Source organism: Oncorhynchus mykiss, chromosome 4 (assembly GCF_057628025.1).
Source record: "Oncorhynchus mykiss isolate SJ-2025 chromosome 4, ASM5762802v1, whole genome shotgun sequence".
Lineage (NCBI taxonomy): Eukaryota > Metazoa > Chordata > Actinopteri > Salmoniformes > Salmonidae > Oncorhynchus > Oncorhynchus mykiss.
This window is the reverse complement of record NC_143025.1, coordinates 31,784,296-31,802,727: the sequence shown is the minus strand read 5'-3', so window position 1 is coordinate 31,802,727 and position 18,432 is coordinate 31,784,296. Positions and strand designations below refer to the sequence as shown.

At 41.4% G+C, this 18,432-nt stretch overlaps 1 protein-coding gene across 2 annotated transcripts in view; it reads left to right on the top strand.

Annotated features, from left to right (window-relative positions):
- Positions 1–1,216: 1,216 nt before the first annotated feature.
- The window catches only part of LOC110521697 (BMP/retinoic acid-inducible neural-specific protein 3), a 105,227-nt gene continuing 88,011 nt past the window's right edge, over positions 1,217–18,432 (top strand). The window contains exons 1-3 of one of the 2 annotated variants that reach the window (XM_036968751.2): positions 1,217–1,745; positions 1,886–1,942; positions 2,367–2,698. In XM_036968751.2, the coding sequence (XP_036824646.2) occupies positions 2,421–2,698 (278 nt within the window). In that variant the 5' untranslated portion in view covers positions 1,217–1,745; positions 1,886–1,942; positions 2,367–2,420. Of the gene's footprint in view, positions 1,943–2,366; positions 2,699–18,432 lie in introns of both variants that reach the window. The other variant, XM_090231873.1, reaches the window with a different exon arrangement.

The following is an 18,432-nucleotide window of genomic DNA, read 5'->3' as shown; positions in this document are numbered from 1 at the left end:
TGGAGCAGGTTGAGAGCTTCAAACTCCTTGGTGTCCACATCAACAACAAACTAGATTGGTCCAAACACACCAAGACAGTCGTGAAGAGGGCATGATAAAGCCTATTCCCCCTCAGAAAACTAAAAAGATTTGGCATGAGTCCTGAGATCCTCAAAAGGTTCAACAGCTGCAACATCGAGAGCATCCTGACCGGTTGCATCACTGCCTGGTACGGAAATTGCTCGGGCTCCGACCGCAAGGCACTTCAGAGGGTAGTGCGTACAGCCCAGGACATCACTGGGGCAAAGCTGCCTGCCATCCAGGACCTCTACACCAGGCGATGTCAGAGGAAGGCCCTAAAAATTGTCAAAGACCCCAGCCACCCCAATCATAGACTGTTCTCTCTACTACCACATGGCAAGTGGTACCGGAGTGCCAAGTCTAGGACAAAAAGGCTTCTCAACTGTTTTTAGCCCGAAGCCAAAAGACTCCTGAACAGGTAACCAAATGGTTACCTGGACTGTTTGCATTGCGTGCCACCCCCAACCCCTTTTTTACGCTGCTGCTACTCTCTGTTTATCTTATATGCATAGTCACTTTAACTATACATTCATGTACATACTACCTAAATTGGCCCGACAAACCAGTGCTCCCGCTATCTGCATTGTGTCCCACCTGCCAACCCCTCTTTTTACGCTTCTACTACTCTCTGTTAATCATATATGCATAGTCACTTTAATGATACCTACATGTACATACTACCTCAATAAGCCTGACTAACAGGTGGTTGTATATAGCCTTGCTACTCTTTTTTCAAATGTCTTTTTACTGTTGTTTTATTTCTTTATTTACCTACACACACACACACACACACACACACACACACACACACACACACACACACACACACACACACACACACACACACACACACACACACAAATGTTTTTTCTCGCACCATTGGTTAGAGCCTGTAGGTAAGCATTTCACTGTCATGTTGTATTCCGCGCACATGACAAATAAACTTTGATTTGATTTAACAATTCAGCATGATACATGTGGTGCAAAAATGTATTTAATTTACATATATAGTTACATTTTTTGACATACAATAATGTGCTCAATTTATACATTTAATCAATATATTCTGGACATATATGTAAATATATGTTTAATTCCCCCGCATATATGTACATACAAATTTTCTCTGGGTACTCACATTTTTGTCTGGGTAAGCACATTGACCATCGATCCTGTTATACAGCCAGACCTAAACCATGCCTCTCTTATCTCGCTTCAGCCAATGGGGAGTGGAGGAGGCTCGGTTTAGGAATAACTTGGACATTTTAATAGTGCTAGAGAGCAAGCAAGCGAATATCACTCAGATGCATGCCACTACACTGACGGGAGTGTAAGAAAGCATTGCACTGACTCGGGTGCACAGTGCTCCAAGTGAGTCTCTCCAATCAAATTTAAAAACAAATAGAAAAGAAGATAATTTGGCTTTTTTTGACGAGGAGGGGAAAACAACCAGCTATTAGTGCATGCATGCGTTGTTTATTCTATGGAACATCATAAATAACCTATTTTCACCCTGGAAAAACACAAGATTCACCTGCAGAAGGTGACATTTGTTTTCCCTCGTTGGAACGAGCGACGCGCGCTTGTTCGACTGTCCGGTGCGCTGTGTTGCCTTCTCCTTCCTTTGGATTTTACACCATCGAGGGCACCCACTGATTCGGTGAGAGAGGGATCCAGCCATTCAGGTGGATGTCGCTCACTTTGCTCATTCATCAACTTTCCGTGGCCTTATAGCGTATGCGCATCTGACCCAGTGAAAATATTTTTTTCTCCTTTGGTCTCCTGTGCATTGTGCTGATAACAACTTCACCTTCTGGTCTACCAGGGAGACATTGTAACAACTTCAGTGATCAGCTTAGTACAACACAGCTTGCAGAATCAGGTAAACAATCATTTACTAATGTATGAAAATACAATAGTTGACAATAGTCAATTTGACACCTTTGTAGAAATGGCTATTTACCTAATTATATGAAGTAGGCTGTGTATTGATGGGAAACCATTGAACATTTACAGTACACATTATACTATAGTATTTAAATTGCATCATGGTAATTCAGGAGATCATCTTTAAAGGAGATCATTTTAAAAGCCTACTTGATTATTGAAACATGTCAGGAAGACTACAGTAAAGCAGAAGGTCAAGAAATAACAAGGTCCTGAACCTACAGTATTTCACTAAGATCACACACAAACACACACGCAGTGACAACATGATAGCCTCTGTATATTATTTTCATTCAAACACACACTCACCCCCCTCTCTAACATCTAAACATCCTTTCTGTTTCCATTCTTTCCTCCAGGACACTGGGAGAGAAGTTTGGGGAGAATGAAGAGTCGTCGGGTGCGGGGGAAGCATGAGTGGCCGGTGTATCACTGTTAGACGGGCTGCTCTGATGGTTCTATGGGAGTGTACAACTCTAAGCCTCCTCCAGTGCTGGGTGGTAGTGGCGGCGGCCGCGGGGGCCAGCCGTACTGGAGTTGGGGCCGCTGCAGATGCAGGGGGCTCCAGCAATGCCACGGGGCCCTTTGCCTGGCTCCTGTCTGACAAAGGGCCCTTTCATCACTCCCAGGAGTTTTCTGACTTTACAGAGCGCTACCAGCAAGGATTCACCACCAAGTACACGATATACAGGTGAGTCTGGCTGAGGGAATTAATTAAAGATGGCTGCAAGGTTAAGTGATATACGTGTGAGATAATCAAGAGTTTGTTGAGCAGCAAGGTTCAGTGTAAAATTGACACTATGCTTTAGAGATACCTGTAAAGGTGAAATTGCTGCATGTGAGATTGTTTGTATTACAAAACAAATTGGTTTAGCCTTGCACCTACCTACGCTGGCATGTACCTCTAGTTTCAAAATAATGGGAAGGGCGAGGCAGTTTGCAAAGTCTAACAGAGTAGCCTCATATATCGTAGCTCACATCCAGTGGTCTTCATCAATAACACGTGCTGCTCTGACTACTGACAAGGTCAGGGGTTGAATACTGGGGTCGTTTGATGTAGTGAGTGCTGGTCGCTTTGTCTCCTGTCCATACCCATAGTTTGTAGTTGTTTTTTTCCATTCAGGTGCAGGGTGTGCTCGTGACTGTTTGTGCGTGTGTCCCAGGTGCAATTGTGTGTGCTTGTGCCAGGTCATATGAATAGTGTTGAGTGTGATGTTGTTGGGCATGGCATAGCTGGAACAGCATAGTGGATGATACCAGCTGAAGGGTCCTAATTGACACACACTGGTGTTTGGCAGCTGGCTGAGGTGACACGGCCAGGCACAGATGGGGAATGTAACACTGCACTGGTTACTCTGATCTCTCTGTCTATCTGATCAGCATATTTATCCGTCTGTCTTTCTGTCTCCCTCCCCGTTCTCTGGCTCTGTGTACCTTCCCCAACACACACTCTCTGTCTTACACTCTCACACTCGTGAATATTCTCCAGTGTTCCAGTGACCTTTTTAAGTCGGGACCAGGGAAAGGGAGTCAAGAGGAGTGTGATAGTGTTAACTCTCCCTCTCGCTCTGTCTCGGTGCCTTACTCCCCCCTGCTGGTGACTCTTAGCGCAGAGAACATTGGTGCCTCTGCTACACTGCCTACTCTGGAAGTGAAAGAGGAATAGTGTCTTGGCATTGAAACACCTCAGTAATTCTCATCCCTTATCGGGGATAAACTCTCCCTTCTCATGTCATAAACATAGTTATTTTAATTAAGATAAGAAGTAGTACAGACTTTGAATTAACCATAGGAGTTAAATATTACTATGTAATATGTGCTTTTACATATTATATTATTATCTGTCTTTTGTATCCACATTGTTGTGTTGTTATGTTTGTGGTTGAGCCTATATAATGTGAGACAAAGACACCCTGAATCGACTAAAGCTTTGAATGGAATATTATTGATGACATTCCTCACCCAGTCCAGGGATAGTGTAGTAGCTGTGGGTATTTGTCGAGAGCAGGGATTACTTTGGTGCTGTGACAGATTAGCTTTGTGACTGTCGGCCAAAACATGCCAACTCCTATACCATACAAATGTACAAAATTGGTAGAATTAACCAAGAGCTACTGTATTTAATTTCCTTTCATTTGTGTACATATCACCACACTTTAATTCTGACCATCGTCTCAGCTGAAAATGACCTTGACTCTGGTTGATCTAAGAAGTGATTGCGTGTAATTAGGGAGTAATTGCTGTTTAATTACATACACAACCATGTTTGTTAGGAAGAGGCACACAGCCTTGATAAACCCCTACAAGATTGAATCATACACTAAATAGTAATGGCGATATGAATGGTAAATGTAACTCTGCATGCCACCGCCTTTACAAAAAAACCACATGAAAAAAGTCACGTGAAAGAAAATGTGGTTTTAGGACACGTGATAATATATGTTCTTGTGTCATTTTCACCAGTTAGACATGTGGTTTTCGGACACAAATGAAGTTTCATATATTTGTTTTTCACGTTTTTGCCTCATAAAACAAATCAGACAGTGAATTTTTTTCTCAATGTTTATTTTTAACACTTCCCGCTACATCTAGTCTTCCATCCAAGGACCGACCAGGACTCTGCTTAACTTCAGAGGAAAACCAGCAGTGGGATGCAGGAATGAATGTGCCAAAACTTGCAAAAGGAAAAAAGTCAGCGAAATCAAAACCAGGGTAACATAACCAAAGATAGGGAAAATTGCAGGAAAGAGAGTGTCATTTTTCTTATCGCATTATCATTAAAAAAATATGTATAAAAAAATAACATTTGTATCCAGTTATGAAAGGGGGAAAAAAATAAATTATTTCCTTGAACTATTTTGTTTCACTATCAGTACTTTGGGTTTTATGTTTTTTATTCAATATCATTAATTTTGTTTGAAATACTAAGAATTTTGTCATCGACTTCAGAAATCTTGCTTGATATTAATGGCACAAACGTAACTCACTCACTAGAGGATTGCACCATATAATAACACAATTACTTTATTACACTATTACTCCTACCACAGTTTCAGTAGGGAGCTAAGATATGTGGCTGGAGAAGTGCAACCATTCTCAAATCTATAGACTACGCTATTGGATGCAAGGACTGACCATACATGAAATAAACCTTTTGGTTTTAACCATGTTTGTAGGCTGGTTGTTTACATTTACTTTGTTTGCAAACACTGAAGTAAAACAAGCTTATATTTGGGGTTCTGATGGGGTATGAAAGTTGAACTAAACTCATGAGGCATTTATAAAAAAAAATCTTCAAGATGCAATGGGTTGATATTATTATCAGCTAATCCCTACCATTGTGTTGCAGAGTTGTCATAATGCTTCAGCAATTGTACATTACACCAGGGCGTCAGTAGGCACAATTTAAGTAACCTAATATATGTCCCTTTAACTGAATGCTTTTACTGATCCTACAGCTATTGTATGCAGTAATCATGCGCCTAGATGTATAATGTTAGCACTAAGCCGGTGTGCCCTAGCAGGAAGTCCACTGTGAGCAGTTCACCCTGCACTAACATAAAAAAACATGAGCACTTCTACTGCTGCTGAGCTTCCCAGTAAAGCAATGAAAGCAAGTAAGCATCCCAGATGAAAAGTGCTCAAAATAGCTCACATTAATATATGTAGCTTAAGAAACAAGGTTCATGAATAATTTGCTAGTAAAAAATGACATTCATATTCCTTATTCTGACTATCTCTGAAACTCACTTAGATAATACCTTTGACAATATAGTAGTGGCAATACGAGGTTATAACATTTATAGAAAATGTATATATGCCAATGGTGGAGGTGTTGCTGTTTATATTCAGAACCACATTACTGTAAAGATTAGAGAGGATCTCATGTCAAATACTTACTTCTTACTTCTAATTAGTTAGAAGTAATATGGCTACAGGTTAATCTTCCTCACCTAATTCCCATTCTGATGGGAAGCTGCTATAGACCACCATGTTCTAACAGTCAGTATCTGGATATGTGTGAAATGCTTGATAATGTGTGTGATACCAACAGAGAGGTATATTTTCTGGGTGATTTAAATATTGATTGGCTTTCATCAAGCTGCCCACTCAAAAAAAAGCTTCAAACTGTAATTAGTGCCTGCAACCTGGTTCAGGTTATCAGTCAACCTACCAGGGTAGTTACAAACAGCACAGGAATGAAATCATCAACATGTATTTTTTTTTACTAATGCTGCAGAAATTTGCTTGAAAGCAGTATCCAGATCCATTGGATGTAGTGATCACAATATAGTAGCTATATGTAGGAAAACCAAAGTTTCAAAGGCTGGGCCAAATGTAGTAAATAAGAGGTCATACAGTTTTGTAGTGATTCCTATGTTACTAAAGAATATATGTTGGTCTGTGGTGAGTAATGATGAGCAAACAGGCACTGCACTTGACACATTTATGAAATTGCTTATTCCAGTCGCTAATACAGTGCCATGCAAAGGTATTCATCCCCCTTGGGGTTTTTCCTATTTTGTTGCATTACAACCTGTAATTTAAATATATTTTTATTTGGATTTCATGTAATGGACATACACAAAGAAGTCCAAATTGGTGAAGTGAAAAAAAAAACTTCTTTCAAAACATTCAAAAAAATAAAAAACTGAAAATTGGTGCGTGCATATGTATTCACCACCTTTGCTATAAAGCTTCTAAATAAGATCTGGTGCAACCAATTACCTTCAGAAGTCACATATTTGTTAGATTGCACACAGGTGGACTTTATTTAAGTGTCACATGATCTCAGTGAAAATATACACCTGTTCTGAAAGGCCCCAGTGTCTGCAACACCATTAAGCAAGGGGCACCACCAAGCAAGCGGTACCATGAAGACCAAGGAGCTCTCCAACCAGGACAGGGACAAAGTTGTGGAGAATTACAGACCAGGGTTGGCTTAAAAAAAATATCAGAAATTTTGAGCATCCCACAGAGCATGATTAAATCCATTATTAAAAAAATTGAAAGAATATGGCACCACAACAAACCTGCCAAGAGAGGACCAAGTGACAACAAAACTCACAGACCAGGCAAGGAGGGTATTAATCAGAGAGGCAACAAAGACACCAACAATAACCCTGAAGGAGCTGCAAAGCTCCACAGCGGACATGGGAGTGTCTGTCCAAAATACAACTTTAAACCGTACAGAGCTGGGCTTTATGGAAGAGTGGCCAGAAAAAGACATTGCTTAAGAAAGAAATGAGCAAACAGATTTTGTGTTTGTGGGAGATGTGGGCATGTGGGAGACTCCCCAAACATATGGAAGAAGGTACTCTGAGCTTTTTGGCAATGTCTGATGCAAACCCAACAACTCTCACCACCTTGAGAACACCATTCCCACAGTGAAGCATGGTGGTGGCATCATCATGTTATGGGGATGTTTTTCATGGTCAGAATTGAAGGAATGATGGATGGCACTAAATACAGAGAAATTCTTGAGGGAAACCTGTTTCAGTCTTGCAAAGATTTGAAACTGGGACGGAGGTTCACCTTCCAGCAGGACAATGACCCTAAGCATACTACTAAAGCAACACTCAAGTGGTTTAAGGGGAACATTTAAATGTCTTGGAATGGTCTAGTCAAAGCCCAGACCTCAATCCAATTGAGAATCTGTAGTATGACTTAAAGATTGCTGTACACCAGTGGATCCCATCCAACTTGAAGGAGCTGGAGCAGTTTTGCCTTGAAGAATGGGCAAAAATCCCAGTGGCTAGATATGCCAAGCCTATAGAGACATCCCCCAAGAGACTTGCAGCTGTAATTGCTGCAATAGGTGGCTCTACAAAGTATTGACTTTGGGCGAAAAGTTTTGCACGCTCAAGTTCTGTTTTTTGTCTTATTTCTTGTTTGTTTCACAATAAAACATATTTTTCATCTGCAAAGTGGTATGCATGTTGTGTAAATCAAATGATACAAACTCCCTCCCCAAATATCTATTTTAATTCCAGGTTGTAAGGCAAAAAAATAGTAAAAATCCCAAGGTTGGTGAATACTTTCTCAAGCCACTGTAAGCATGCACCCATTAAGAAAATGACTGTAAAACTGTTAAATCCCCATGTCTTGATGAGGAATTGATAAATTGTATGGTTGAGAGAGATGAGGCAAAAGGAATGGCAAATAAGTCTGGCTGCATAACCGATTGGCAAACTTAGTGCAAATTGAGAAATCATGTGACTAAACTGAATAAAAAGAAGAAGAAACTAAACTATGAAACCAAGATAAATGAAATGAAGAATGATTGTAAAAAGCTTTGGAGCACCTTCAATGAAATTCCGGGATAAAAGTCTAACTCAGCTCCATCATTCATTGAAACAGATGGCTCATTCATCACAAAACCAACTGATATTGCCAACTACTTTAATGATTTTTTTCATTGGCACGATTAGCTCTACACATGCAAGTATATCGGACCAAAGTATGATTGACAAGCATTGTAATTTTAAATTCTGTAATGTTAATGTGGAAGAGGTGAAAAATGATTGTTGTCAATGAACAATGACAAGCCACCGGGGTCTGACAACTTGGATGGAAAATTACAGAGCATAATAGCGGACAATATTGACACTCCTATTTGCCACATCTTCAATGTAAGCCTACTAGAAGTTGTAAGCCTACTAGAAGTTGTGTGCCCTCAGGCTTGGAGGGAAGCAAAAGTAATTCCGCTACCTAAGAATAGTAAAGCCCCCTTTACTGGCTCAAAAAGCCGACCAATCAGCCTGTTACCAACCCTTGGTAAACTTTTGAGAGATTTGACTTCATCACTGATTGTATTCATGAGAAGTGTTGACATGTTGAACTGTCTGAACTACTGGCATACAGCTCGGACACCCATGCATACCCCACAAGAGGACTCTTTACAGTCCCCATGTCCTGAACAGACTATAGAAGGTGCACAGTACTACACTGCCTTGCGAAAGTATTCGGCCCCCTTGAACTTTGCGACCTTTTGCCACATTTCAGGCTTCAAACATAAAGATATAAACTGTATGTTTTTGTGAAGAATCAACAACAAGTGGGACACAATCATGAAGTGGAACGACATTTATTGGATATTTCAAACTTTTTTAACAAATCAAAAACTGAAAAATTGGGCGTGCAAAATTATTCAGCCTCTTTACTTTCAGTGCAGCAAACTCTCTCCAGAAGTTCAGTGAGGATCTCTGAATGATCCAATGTTGACCTGAATGACTAATAATGATAAATACAATCCACCTGTGCGTAATCAAGTCTCCTTATAAATGCACCTGCACTGTGATAGTCTCAGAGGTCCGTTAAAAGCGCAGAGAGCATCATGAAGAACAAGGAACACACCAGGCAGGTCCGAGATACTGTTGTGAAGAAGTTTAAAGCCGGATTTGGATACAAAAAGATTTCCCAAGCTTTAAACATCCCAAAGAGCACTGTGCTAGCGATAATATTGAAATGGAAGGAGTATCAGACCACTGCAAATCTACCAAGACCTGGCCGTCCCTCTAAACTTTCAGCTCATACAAGGAGAAGACTGATCAGAGATGCAGCCAAAAGGCCCATGATCACTCTGGATGAGTGGGAGACTCTGTCCATAGGACAACAATCAGTCGTATATTGCACAAATCTGGCCTTTATGGAAGAGTGGCAAGAAGTAAGCCATTTCTTAAAGATATCCATAAAAAGTGTTGTTTAAAGTTTGCCACAAGCCACCTGGGAGACACACCAAACATGTGGAAGAAGGTGCTCTGGTCAGAGGAAACCAAAATTGAACTTTTTGGCAACAATGCAAGACGTTATGTTTGGCGTAAAAGCAACACAGCTCATCACCCTGAACACACCATCCCCACTGTCAAACATGGTGGTGGCAGCATCATGGTTTGGGCCTGCTTTTCTTCAGCATGGACAGGGAAGATGGTTAAAATTGATGGGAAGATGGATGGAGCCAAATACAGGACCATTCTGGAAGAAAACCTGATGGAGTCTGCAAAAGACCTGAGACTGGGACGGAGATTTGTCTTCCAACAAGACAATGATTCAAAACATAAAGCAAAATCTACAATGGAATGGTTCAAAAATAAACATATCCAGGTGTTAGAATGGCCAAGTCAAAGTCCAGACCTGAATCCAATCGAGAATCTGTGGAAAGAACTGAAAACTGCTGTTCACAAATGCTCTCCATCCAACCTCACTGAGCTCAAACTGTTTTGCAAGGAGGAATGGGAAAAAATGTCAGTCTCTCGATGTGCAAAACTGATAGAGACATACCCCAAGCGACTTACGGCTATAATCGCAGCAAAAGGTGGCGCTACAAAGTATTAACTTAAGGGGGCTGAATAATTGTGCACGCCCAATTTTTCAGTTTTTGATTTGTTAAAAAAGTTTGAAATATCCAATAAATGTCGTTCCACTTCATGATTGTGTCCCACTTGTTGTTGATTCTTCACAAAAAAATACAGTTTTATATCTTTATGTTTGAGGCCTGAAATGTGGCAAAAGGTCGCAAAGTTCAAGGGGGCCGAATACTTTCGCAAGGCACTGTATGTGAAAATCACATGTGGAAATGTACATCTGCAATTCCACACTTTTTTGACATGTAAAATGGCAAATGTGATTTTCACATGTGAAACTGCAATTCAAATGAGGGGAAAACATGTTATTCTCCTTGCATGTGAAAACGTGGTGCAAACAGGGGAACTATTTTTTTCACTGTTTTAAATTTAAGCTCGACATGTGAAAACAACTTTTGTTTTTTTTATTAGGGATGTCCTTCTACGGCAACAGCCACTCCTCATTGCCTATATAATATAATACTATATTGTCTTTCAAGAGGGACATCATTTTCAGACTCCTTAAAATAGTCACACATCCATTTTCCAGTCACATAACATTTACTGCTTCAAATGGTTAATATGTAGACTCATGATGTACTGCGGAGCATGACCTCTTCTCTTCCTCAGGACAGTCACAGTAGCGTTTCCCTGTAGCTCGGGGAGTCGTGACAGGGAGCTCATAGAGCACAGGGCTTATTGTTCCTGACAAGTGCGTGATTGGGGGAGGTTTAAATGGGGCAGAGGTCCGTGGTGGTGTCTCCGCTGCCATGTCCACAGCCATTGCCTGTGTGTGTGTTTGTTTGTGGAGCAGAGGTCCGTGGTAGCGTTTATTCCAGATCCTGTGCTTTGTGTCGGTGGTGACAGAGCTTTCATTCTCAAGGACAGCTGAGTGAGGAGTGTTGATGGCACTCTGGTCCAGAAATGTAGCCCATAAGGTACATTCATTCTTTGTAACAATTAGGTATTTCATTGCTTTAAACTAGTACCTAGTTCATCTTGATCATATGTTGTTCCGTATCAATCAATCAATCAATCAAATGTATTTATAAAGCCCTTTTTATATCAGCCAATGTCACAAAGTGCTATACAGAAACCCAGCCTAAAACCCCAAACAGCAAGCAATGCAGATGTAGAAGCACGATGGCTAGGAAAAATTCCCTAGAAAGGCAGGAACCTAGGAAGATACCTAAATAAGAACCAGGCTCTGAGTGGTGGCCAGTCCTATTCTGGCTGTGCCGGGTTGAGATTATAACAGTACATGGCCAAGATGTTCATAGATGACCAGCAGGGACAAATAATAATAATAATCACTGTGGTTGTAGAGGGTGCAACTGGAGTAGATGTCAGTTGGCTTTTCATAGCTAAGCATTCAGAGTTAGACAGCAGGTGTGGTAGAGAGAGAGAGTTGAAAACAGCAGGTCCGGGACAAGGTAGCACATCCGGTGAACAGATCAGGTTTCCATAGGCAGAACAGTTGAAACTGGAGCAGCAGCACGACCAGGTGGTCTGGGGACAGCAAGGATTCATCAGGCCAGGTAGTCCTGGGTGATGGTCCCAGGGCTCAGGTCCTCTGGGAGGGGAGGAAGAGGGAGAGATAATTAGATGGAGCATACTTAAATTCACACAGGACACCGGATAAGACAAGAGAAATACTCCAGTCAGACAGACCGACTCTAGCCTCCCGACACAAACTATTGCAGCATAAATACTGAAGGCTGAGACAGGAGGGGTCGGTAGAAACTGTGGCCCCGTCCGACGATACCACCAGACAGGGCCAACCAGGCAGGATATAACCCCACCCACTTTGTCAACCACAGCCATCATACCACTAGAGAGATATCTTCAACAACCAACTTACTACCCTGAGACAAAGCTGAGTATAGGCAACAAAGATCTTCCCCAAGGCACGAACCCGAGAAGCCAAACCCGGACAGGAAGATCATGTCGGTGACTCAACCCACTCAAGTGACGCACCCCTCCTAGGGACGGGATGGAAGAGCACCAGTAAGCCAGTGACTCATGATAGGATTAGAGGCAGAGAATCCTGATGGAGAGAGGGGAACCGGCCTGGCAGAGACAGCAAGTTTGGTTCGTCTCTCCAGTGCCTTTCCGTTCATCTTCACACCCCTTGGCCAGACTACACTCAATCATAGGATATACTGAAGAGATGAGTCTTCAATAAAGACTTAAAGGTTGAGACCGAGTCTGCGTCTCTCACGTGGATGGGCAGACCATTCCATAAAAATGTTGCTCTACATGAGAAAGACCTGCCTCCAGCTTTTTGCTTTGAAATTAAAGGGACAATTAGGAGGCCTGCGTCTTGTGTCTGTAGTGTAAGGTATGTACGCAGTGCCAGCCCTCCCATTAGGTTAGATTAGGCCGCCTACGGAGGCCCCTAAATATGAGGTAGAATTTTGACAATTGGCTGCCGCCCTCCGGCACCCCTGATCGTCTACCCGCGGCACCCCAGGTACCAGCTCATATAGTTGCTGCAGTCCTACCACCCCCACTCCATACACGCTTCTTCCAAAATTCACTCCACTATCCTTGGTAGCTATGGTGATGTGTGTGTTTAATGGGATTATCCAATTGTGAAACAAAAATGAATCTGACATAAATGATTGTATTTTTTTTTTGTGTGACAAAGACGATTAGTGATTAAGGCAGTAGCCTAACCTAGCCTGTTAACGTTAGCTGTCTACTACTAGTCGATACAATTTTAGCTAAAAGTAATCTATGGAGATTTGAAATAATTTGCAACCATGTCTAAGAGACAAAAATTATTAGGAAGCGAATAGTTTAAAAAACTATGAGTAAAGAGGCACAATCTCTAAACCCAAGAAATTTGCTGGGGAAATGTATCAGTGTGCAGCAATGTCCATCAGCCTGTCTGGAGAATGACAAGCCTCCTAGGACAGGCCATTCATTTGCCGAGAAAGACAAGCCCCCGTTCGCTGATTCTAGCAGCGAAGAGGGCAAACCGGAGGAGTCCTAGCCATGCACTTCCACCGATGTTGACAGCTCTATGGCTGAACAGGTTGTCACCAGGCCTAACCACACTTTAAAACAATGCCGGCGAAGACCCTACTATCTTGGACCCAGACTGAGATTCATCGCTCCCCATCCCCGATGACAGTGGTGGTGGTGCTGCTGCTGCTAAATCCAACTCCCAGACAGAAAACATAAAAGATCCCGGGGAGTGGCCAAAATATATGAATGTCTCTTTACGGGATATGTTAGTGCAGGCTGAGCCACATCAGGATAAGGAGGGGAATTTCCTAAGAGATGAAGTGCAGTGAAAGTTTTTGTTTGCTCACTACAATAGGAGGATGGCGAACGGGGAGAGAGTGGAGAGACCAAGGCTTGTCTATTCCAAGAAAAACGATGTAGCCATCTATTTTTGCTGAGTGCAAATCTGCGCTGGTCAGGGATAGAACCAGAGACTGGAAGAATCAGTGACACCTCCTCAGTTCGCATGATAAGTTGCATGACGACCTAGATAGTTTCCAGAGGTGGAAGGAGCTGGAGATCAGGCTGGTGTCCAAGCAGACTCAGATGATTTGATTTAAGGACCATAGACAGCTACCGAGAGCTAACATCGCTGACTGCAATGCAGCACCAGAGCAGAGGAAATATGCCACTCTAGGTTAGACAAAATAAATAAATGCTGATGTTGGACAATCAAATTCGATATGTAATTAAATGAAATTCGTTAAGGCTGGGTCATTGACATAAAGCTTATTTTACACTGTTCTAGTTAAATGAGGCCCACAATGCATTTATGAAAGCACTTGTTTCCAAAGCTCAAATGATCTTACATTGTTTTAGAGTTCTACAGGAATATTAAAATATATGTTAAATATGTTATATAAAAGTGATTTTTGTCTCGCCTAGGGTGGCAGAATGTCCAGGGCCGGTGTTGTGCCAAAAATATCCCCCGTCAGAATTCTCCCCATTTGCGTTGAGATTTCTGCTCTTCACTCCATTGTCAGTTTAGCCTACATTTCACTGATCTTAGTAGCAGAAAGCTTTTTAAAATGTGTGTCCTTCAAGGCAGCTGTCAATGATCACGTTAGGCTGCGTTTCATTTACATTTTTTATGGTGGTTTGATTGAGGGAGAGGCACTACACCGGCCTGTATGTACGGCAGGACCAAATCGGAGAAATAGGTAGGAGCATGCCCATGTAATGATTTGTAGGTTAGCAGTAAAACCTTGAAATCAGCCCTAGCCTTCTCTCTTTCTAGTTACAAGGCAAAAATACAGATTGAGGCCTTCAATCAAACTGAGGACAGAGAAATATGTGTGCAGGCTTTTTGCATACATGGCTGTGAGATGTAAGTTATACAAAAAAAATGTTTTGGTTGTTTGGATGACCCACTTGTTGAGGTACAGACATTGGGTCAATAGTTGGGTTGTTTTCTGTAATTACAGAAAGGTTGGGCTATGGATATTTGACCCAGCCAGTGGGTTAATTCTCCCGCCACCAGTGTGTGAAGTCCACCAGAATGCTATTCTAGTTCTAGTTAGTGTGACTGAGGAGTGGAAAATGGCTAACGTTATTTCGACAGACAAATGGTGTTTTGGCTGACTGAAAACGGTAAGTAAAAAATGTTACTAATTATGAATTTTATTCAGGTTAAATAGGTTGTTCTATCATAATTATGTCTCTGGCTGTGTTAACGTTAGCTAGCTAGCTAAGGTTGGCCTCATGACCATGCTCATGTCACAAGTTCACTGAAGTGTTTTGGCAGAATATAACAAATGTACGATTTTTGAAGACATTTGGCTAGCTAGCTAACTATGTCAGTGTTCACTCGACAGCTATGTTACCAAGCTAAGCTAGCTGGCTAGCTAGTTATGTTACCATAGCTAGAGTTGACTTATTCTCCATATGGGTTAATTTAACCAAGCTATTTGGCAGGCTTATATCATGCTTGCATGGTGATTGATTGAGTTAGTTAGAGTTACTGTACTGGTTTTCAATGGTTTCTGACAGTGGCAGCTGTGAAGTTGAGGAGGATGGATGCAAATTCTGTTAGCTAGCTAACGGTAGTTTACATTAAATTTGATGTAGCCAAGTTAGTTTAGCTAGCTATGTTTCTAACATGTATTTATTTATGTACTTGAATGCAGAGGTCAAGGCCAATGAATGGACAGCTTTTCAAAGATACATTGAATGAGTCGAACCTGGCCTCTTTGTTTCCAAAGTTTGAGGGTAAGTAAAACTGAAAAATTAATTTCAGAGTGGAGACAGAATGGGGAAACAGATTTTCATTGACCCTGTGTAAAACAGCATCTACATTTTCCACATTGTCATCGATAACCAATAGTACAACCTTAATGGAAACTTAAAATACTTAACTTCAACAGAGCCTCTTAGAACCATGCAGCCCCTTTGGGACTAGATACATTACATGCACAGCTACCCTAGATAGTCTGGCCATTTTTCCATACTTGCTTTATTGGTCATTTGCACAAATATTCTTTCACAGTGACCAACCGGACACAAAACACACATATCACAGGCTGGGAGCAGCTCATAAGCACTTAGGGGTAAACTGCCTTGCTCAAGGGCACAACATCAGCAGGTAGTATAGAGATATTGTAGTTGGCAACTCTGGCTGACGATCACTCCCTGCAGATTTCCCCACAGGCATCTCAGGGGTTTGAAAAGGGGACTGCCTTTATAACCTCAAAGCTTTGGCTACCCCTATTAATGTTGCTCCTTCCTCAATCCCTTGCATTTTTCAACCAATTGACCTGGCTTATTAACATTTCCCTTAAAGTATTTAATCTAGAAATTTGGGTGAAATTATCCCTTACAATCTCCCCATAGCGGTTAAGTCTAGCACTTAACTTAAGAGCTTTTGGCCATTAACTGATAGTTCGCTGTTTCGAATCCCTGAGCCAGCAAAGTGGAAAAATATGCCGTTCTACCCTTGAGCAAGGCAGCTAACCCCCAACAACAACTGCTCCCTGGACACCGAAGACGTGGATGTCGATTTAAGGCAGCCCGCTGCACCTCTGATTGGTCTGCCAGACACATTTCGGTTTAATGCATTCAGTTGTGCAGCTGATTAGGTACCCCCTTCCCTTTTAACCCATTATTTTTCAGCAGAAGAGATGGACCAGGAAACACTCTTGCTTTTGGACGATTCGACTATAGCCTGAAGGTAAAGGAGAACATAAAAGCCTTTTTTATACACGGTGGGAGTTCCTCGGGACACAAACGTAAATACATATATGTTGTGGACACACCAAGCTTGAACAGTAGCCGGGTCTTGCCAGGTGCATATTGACATTTTTGCTGTGTTTTTTGAAAACGGATTGTTAGAAGGAATTTATAATTAATTGAATACTTTGTGCTCACAATGATCAAATGTGAGAGAGGGCAGCCCAGATGACCAAGTGGCTGAACAACATCTGGCTGGCAAACCAGGTTGCGCAGTACATGAAGGAGATTCCGATCCAGACAAGACAGAATGGGGCCAAGACAGTCGAGATTGTCCAGGAGTATCCACATCTGCTGGATACTCCAGGCATGGTGGGTTCTTTTTTTTTAACAAAAACATTAGATTTAAATCTTAATCTGTTTTCTGTGATTAACTAGCCTGGCTGACACCACCCACGTGACTCACAGCGCAGGGAGAGCTGTGACTAGTGATGCACCGATATGGCATTTTTGGCCGATACCAATATCCAATATTTTCCTTGCCAAAAAAACAATACCAATAACCGATATTTAACATTTTTGCGGCCTTTTAAGCATTCTAGTACAGTTAAATAGTTAACACACACACATGGATGCAGTGTTCTAAGGCAATTCATCCCCAGTGCAAGAGGTGTCACTACAGTCCCAGGTTCGAATCCAGGCTCTATCACATTCGGCCGTGATTGGGAGTCCCATAGGGCGGCGCGCAATTGGCCCAGCGTCGTCTGGGTTTGGCCTGGGCAGGCCGTCATTGTAAATAAGAATTTGTTCTTAACTGACTTGCATGGTTAAATAAAGGTTACACACACACACATCACACTAACCCCAAAATTATTTTGTTGCCATTTTACGTATGTCCGCATTACCAGTAAAGCATAATCAAAAACGATTTATTTCACTTACTTGCTGTGCTGTTTCGTTGTTCATTTCTTCAGTCATTTCATTCTCAACCAGGATTTTTATGGTACGTCTTTTGGGTCTTTGCGTGTCAAAAAATATATGTGTCAAATAAGCTTGAAGACCAATCAGGATCTGAATATGACTGCACGTCACATGATAATTTAATGCATTTCTACATTTTTTACATAGTTATTACACATTGATTACACTTTCACTCGTATTTCATATGTTACACCGATTCATCGATACGTATGCTGTGATGTTGGTAAAGTTGTCTCATAAAAAAAAGCTAGCTAGCTCAAGGATGCAAACAATATTCTTCCCCCAAAACATAGCAAAACGACAATCTGTTTCAGTAGCTATAGTTAGCTAGCTAACCCTATAGCTAGGTGTCATCATCTAACATAACACTAATTTATAAGACAGTTCTTATTTGATTAATGGTGGTTGGACCCATCTGTGAAGCTAGCCACCTTAAGGATTAGCCACAATAGTGAATGTTGCAGTTAGCCTTCAAAATAAAAGTTTGGAATAATTATACTATTTGTATTCATTTGCATCCCTGTCAATGACATACTTTTATTTTAAAGGCAAACTGCAAATTCCACTATTGTGCCTAATCTTTATTGTGGCTAGCTTCACAACACATAACCCATGCCGGTTGAGCCTGGCTACTTATAACGTTAGCTTTGGGCAACAGGGTTAAGTAGCTGGTTAGCTACTTATTTTCATCAACTGAAGTTCAATTTCAATAAGCGAACAACTAGTGGCAACTTAGCTAATACTTACTCACAAGGATTCCTAAATCATTGCTAAGAATATTGAAAATGAATGCAGTTTCTACTGGTCATTGTTTTCAGGCTGGTTGTATTGGTTATAGCTAGGTACCAAGCTAAAGTTAGCTACCAGTCCACACACCAGTCAGAGTTATACTTAAACTTCATCTTTAATTCATATGAGCTTCACC